We start from the raw sequence: 6,360 nt of genomic DNA on the forward strand, positions 1-6,360 counted from the left end.
ACTTTTGCCTTTGTGTTAGATCTCAGTGGTGTTATTTATCTCCATTGATGCACCAATATAATAGCTACACATGCTGCTATTCATGTCAGTGCAGTATACTGTATGCATCTGATGTAGATATTGTATGAGCTGGACTAGCTGTCAGTCTAACCTCCACTCTCTATCAGGGGCTATCTCAGGTGTCTCCAACATCTTCAGTTTCTGGGGGGAGAGCCGTGAGCACCAGCAGTATCAGGAGGTACCCTGCCACAGCCTGCCCTCCCCTCCCCCTCATCCTCCCACTCGCAACGTTGCCCAGAGCAGCAACAACCAACGGCAGTGCAGCGAGCTAGAGAACAGGCTGGACCTGCTGCAGAGACAGCTCTACAGGTCTGCTAATTCCATATTTAGTGCACTACTTTTGACCAGGGCCCAGGGTATAGGGTGCCATTTGGGATGCAGTCGATGACATCCCAAACCTTTGCTGTTGGGAGGCTGTCTCCCTTTAACTGAGCGATAATAAGATGACACAAATAGTTTTTACAATAACCTTTTACTATAGTGACTTTGGGTACTTCAAGGATGGAAGGCTTGAGGTTTAAATGTGGTTGTAGCTGTGGTTGTAGATTCTGACTACTCTACTGGGATCCCTCAGATTGGAGTCACGGATGTCAACAGACATCGGGGCCATCATGCAGCTGCTCCAGAGACAGATGGTGCTGGTGCCCCCAGCTTACAGCACAGTGTACTCCTCCCCTGAACCATCTGTCACCCCCACCCTCACCCCCAGGCCTGCAGAAAGGCTGGTGCAGCCTGCCTCACCACTGGACTCAGAGACCCTAGCCTCCCTCTCACAGGTACTGTATACCACAATTTGCAACTGAGCACACTGATGTGGGACCATCAAAGCATTTTGGCTGGTGAAAGTGATTGTTTTTAGATTGAACCTGGTTATCAATTTAGTGCAGTTGATTTACTGACATACTGACATTCTTTGCCGGTATTAAGGTCACGAAGTGCAATTGCGGTTGTGTCATCTGTGTGATAGCAGCACATTGGTTTGAGAGCGTTTGTTTTTGTGCAAAAACATTGGGTTAAAGACACCATTAACATTAGGATGTTGGGTGGAAATCCGCTAAGCCCACCAGGTGGTCTGGTCTAACCCCCTCTGGATGTAGGTCATCAGCTGGTTGGAAGTATCATCCCTCATCTGGATCCATAGCAAACAACTGATCAGTCTGTCTTATCTAGCCTACTGTATATCAACCAATTATCCCACTTTTATGTTTCCATGTTCACTCTGAGAGGGTATTCTGTAGTTGTGTACTGTAGATCATCGTATGATTCTTCCCACCTCTCACTCTTGTTCTTTACCTCAGTTCTTGGTCGACACAGACTTTGACGACAGCCCTTCCAAGTCCTTTGAGTCTCTGCACAGCATGGAGCCAACCCCAGTCCTGGACACACTCCCCCAGACTCAGCCTCTTCGCATTAGCATCTGCCCAGAGCATCAACCCCTGGGCTTGTCCAGCCATCCAGATACTGTGCCCTTAAGCCTGGTCAAACATGGGAACTTCTCAGTGTCAGTGCTGGGGTCAGGGACAGGATTGGCTCAGTCAGAGCCCTCGGATGGCCGGCGGCGCTCCCTGCCTGGGAAACACACAGCTCTGGACCTGGAGAGCCCCTGGACAACTGCACACAGATACAGCTCTGACCCTGGGAGTTAGGGGCCAACCATGGCACTGTATGTGTAATACTAACAGTCTCACTGTTTATGGACATGGAGTCAGAAGAGGATGTAGCTTCCCTCTCTGCTCCTGAAATACAATATCCTGGGCTTCGGATAACAACACTGTTTGGTCATTATGTTCCTCAAAGCATATCTTTTCACAAATGTATACTACCATTTGCAGTATTGTATATGGAAACATATTTGTTGTTGTTAGTCAATATCTGTCTCTATATGTCCTTGTTGTCTCCACGTAGGGGTCAACTGGAGTGTTAGCCGGGCTAACACTACTTTCTGTTTTGTCTGGTGTAGTTGTAATGGGAGAGATGTTGCTAAGTTTCACTGGTCTACTGATGTTGCTGTACCGGCTGTCCGGCTCAATGGGTAAAAGCCATGAATTCTGGGATCCATGTCAAGTCCTTGATTTACTGAACTATATTAGCAACCAATATGCAAACTGTACAAGTTTTCTGTTCCCTTATCATGGTGTAAACGATATGGTTTCTTCTCTCCTTTGTCCTTGAGTTAGCCTAGATGTTAAATGAGATGGCGGGCACGCTGAATGATGACATAATAACCAATCCCAGGCCAGCAGAGGATTACAGAATGATGATATAATCTACTGAATGAAGTATCTATCAGAACACATTAATATTCCATGATTCAGGCTGGCCAACTGGGACCATTCACCTCCCTTCTCTCTCTGACTCCAGAAGACAGACTACTCAGTTACTGTCACAAGCAAAGTCAAGTGTAATGCCACTGTTAAAATGCCACTGTTTACACATTTAAGGGCAGGACCTGCATGTGTTACAACCTAAACTAAAATGTTCTGTCTCTTGTTTGATAAAATATTTAGATTGAATGATTTATTGAAAATGCATCTGTATATATTTAAAGAATTTATCGTTATGGTTTATTGATTCATTGTCAGTCTTAGTAGTACCCTTACTTATCCTATTCTTATAGTTGTGTTACTGTCCCGTTCTGGGAAATAGATTACTGCAAGGAAAGTAGCTTGAAATGTAGGGATATAATGTAAATATCAGATACAGTCGTTGCTGGTTGCAGGTTTTGGCCAGGGTACAGTATTTATTGAATCAATTGAATAGAGTTACCATGTAGTTTGATTTAACTTTGATAATGAACATTTGAATGCTACTCTTGAATAAAAAGATGAACAAGAAATGCATTGTTTTGTGTATGGGTCATACCTTGAAGCTTTTCAAACAAATGACCAATTGAACAGGCCAATGCATATGTCTTATCACGTGTTTATTCATGTGTGTTTTACTAAACATGAACAATCGGACTTTCAGTGGAAAGATGTTTAATACGAATTCATGACTATGTGTATACGCTTCAGACTAAAGCCCTACACTGATATGGAAATAAGGCCTATGCAAACCTACAGTAACTCATAAAACGGCCGGTCACTATCATGTCCTGAGATACCCTTTTGAAATTACAGAGGTCATACAGTGCATTCGGAAAGTATTCAGACCCCTTGACTTTTTCCGCATTTTGTTATGTTTCTGCCTTATTCTAAAATGGATTACATTTTTTTAAAATCCTGATTAATCTACACACAATACCCCATAATGACAAAGCGAAAACAGGTTTTTATACATTTTTGAAAATGTATTAAAAATAAAACCGAAATACCTTATTTACATCAGTATTCAGACCCCTTTAATGTGAAAGGAGGAATTGTCCATAGAGCTCCGAGACAGGATTGTGTCGAGGCACAAATCTGCGCCGCATTGAAGGTCACCAAGAACACAGTGGCCTTCATCATTCTTAAATGGATGAAGTTTGGAACCACCAAGACTCTTCCTAGAGCTGGCCGCCCGGCCAAACTGAGCAATCGGGGGAGAGGGCTTTAGTCAGGGAGGTTGACTAAGAACCTGATGGTCACTCTGATAAAGATCCAGAGTTCCTCTGTGGAGATGGGAGAACCTTCCAGAGGGACAACCATCTCTGCAGTACTCCACCAATCAGGCCTTTACTCCTCAGTAAAATGCACATGACAACCAGCTTGGAGTTTTCCAAAATGCATCTAAATGACTCTCAGAACATGAGAAACAAGATTCTCTGGATTGAACTCTTGGGCCTGAATACCAAGCGTCACGTCTGGAGGAAACCTGGCACCATCCCTATGGTGAAGCAGAGTGCTGGCAGCATCATGCTGTGTGGATGTTAGGGTTGAAGGAAAGATGAATGGAGCAAAGTACAGAGAGCTCCTTGATGAAAACATGCTCCAGAGCGCTCAGGACATCAGACTGGGGCGAAGGTTCACCTTCCAACAGAACAACGACCCTCAGCACACAGTCAAGACAACGCAGGAGTGGCTTTGGGACAAGTCTCTGAATGTCCTTGAGTGGCCCAGCCAGAGCCTAGACCCGATCGAACACCTCTGGAGAGACCTGAAAATAGCTGTGCAGTGACGCTCCCCATCCAACCTGACAGAGCTTGAGAGGATCTGCAGAAAATAATGGGAGAAATTCCCCAAATACAGGTGTGTCAAGATTGTAGCGTCATACCCAAGAAGACTTGAGGCTGTAATTGCTGCCAAAGGTGCTTCAACAAAGTACTGAGTAATGGCTCTGATCACTTATGTAAATGTTATGTTTCAGTTTTTTATTTTTAATACATTTGTGAAAAATGCTAAAAACCTGGTTTTGCTGTGTCATAATGCGGTTTTGTGTGTAGATTGATGAGGGGAAAAAACAATTGAATCAATTTTAGAATAAGGCTGTAATGTAATAAGTCAAGGGGTCTGAATACTTTCCAAATGCACTGTAGATGTGTTTGATACCGTTCCGTTCATTCTGTTCAGACATTTCAATGGTCCTTTTCTCCACTATCTCTACTCACCAGCCTCCTCTGATGAAGCGATTTAAAGACATTGCAATATTACAGTGCATTCAGAGAGTCTTTCATGCTCAAGTGTCTCCACTCTACAATGAGTTATTCTATTTAAGAATGATTGAGGCCACTGTGTTCTTGGGGACCTTCAATGCTGCAGAAATATTTTGGTACCCTTCCCCAGATCTGTGCCTCGACACAATCCTGTCTCTGAGCTCTAAAACAATTCCTTCGACCTCATGGCTTGGTTTTTGCTCTTACATACATTGTCATCTGTGGGACCTTATACAGACACGTGTGTCCCTTTCCAAATCATGTCTAACCAATTGAATTTACCGCAGGTGGACTCCAATCAGGTAACTGATGCAAGCAGTAGAATCAGATTTAAAAAGCAGGTAAAAAAACACCTTCTGGAACAACGGGGACTGTGAAGAGACACACATAAAGGTACAGACACATGCATACGTACACATTGTGATATTGTTGTATGGTGATATTGAACATTTTGTGTTGTGGATATGTGGTGTTGTAGGGATGTTATATGATGTACTGTTTTATCTTTAGCTCATTCAGTGCAAACATAGTTCACTGTTTTATCTTTAGTTGTATATGTAATGTGGGTCCTTTGGTGTATTTGGACCCCAGCAGCAGCTAATGGGGATCGATCCCTAATGAATACAAATAAAGACAAATACAATCAAGTTGAAACATCTCAAGGATGATCAATGGAAACAGGATGCACCTGAGCTCACTTTCGAGTCATATAGCGATATAAGGTATTTAAAATATATATATTATTAATTTGCTAAAATTTCTAACAACCTGTTGTCACTTTTTTTATTATATGGTATTGTGTGTAGATTGCTGAGGAATATTTTTTATTTAATACATTTTACAATAAGGCTGTAACGTAACAAACTGTGGAAAAAGTCACTGTCTGAAGGCACTGTATATCATGCATAGTCCATGATGGATGGACAAGACCAAAGTCAGAGGGGAACAGGTGTAGGCCTATATATAAGCAGCAACAGCATAACTATAGATGAAAGGCACTTTAGATTTGGCTGGTCCAACAATGGCCAGGGATTATCTGCCAGGGATTATATTCCAAATCAAATGAGACCTGTAACCTCTTAATCTTATAGGAAGCACTGCATTACAGCACAGCACGTGAATCTGTTTGGATGGGATCAGAGGTCTCTTCTTGTGTCATGGTCTTAAATGTTTTAAAGCCTGGCTGGTCTGACTTTGTTTACCTCATTAACCGAGAGAGACAGGTTTTTATTTGTGTCACTGAGGTCAGGGCAACATGCCCCCCCCACGATAAAGCAACACAGCTGCAGACCATTAATCCGGGAGAGTAGGCTAAAGTTACACATGAGCCTGTAACACTAATTAGATTTCATAATAACGGGCTGAGAGAGACAGACTATGTTTCCATTGTGACGACAAACAGAGAAACTACGGAATGTAGGCTATCCTTGCATATATTTGAGTGAGACTAGTGGCAAAATGCGCAACTGCCATTGAGAGCTGCCTCCATATTACCATTCAGGAGGTTACGTATCGTGCCCATACAGTGTAAACATAACTGTTATCTACTGTTACCGATGATTGGTCAAATTTCGTCAATTGCGTGGAGGGATGGAGACTATTGTTCATTCTGCACAATCACAACAGCTGTCCTTCAACAGATGTGGGCGGCATCTTTGCAGGACCGGTGCGCGGCTCCGAATCCTGAGCGTGGATGCAATCATGTGCACCGCTGACAATCTCTGCGTCAA

At 43.1% G+C, this 6,360-nt stretch overlaps 1 protein-coding gene across 2 annotated transcripts in view; it reads left to right on the top strand.

Moving 5' to 3' along the window:
- The window catches only part of LOC118394723 (potassium voltage-gated channel subfamily H member 2-like), a 73,405-nt gene extending 70,505 nt beyond the window's left edge, over positions 1–2,900 (top strand). For both annotated transcript variants that reach the window (XM_035788202.2, XM_052463806.1), the window contains exons 9-11: positions 168–369; positions 635–836; positions 1,359–2,900. In XM_035788202.2, coding sequence (XP_035644095.2) covers positions 168–369; positions 635–836; positions 1,359–1,706 — 752 coding nt within the window. In that variant the 3' untranslated portion in view covers positions 1,707–2,900. The remainder of the gene's footprint in view (positions 1–167; positions 370–634; positions 837–1,358) is intronic.
- The last annotated feature ends 3,460 nt before the right edge of the window (positions 2,901–6,360 follow it).

This window comes from Oncorhynchus keta, chromosome 15 (assembly GCF_023373465.1).
Source record: "Oncorhynchus keta strain PuntledgeMale-10-30-2019 chromosome 15, Oket_V2, whole genome shotgun sequence".
In the NCBI taxonomy this organism is placed as follows: Eukaryota; Metazoa; Chordata; class Actinopteri; order Salmoniformes; family Salmonidae; genus Oncorhynchus; species Oncorhynchus keta.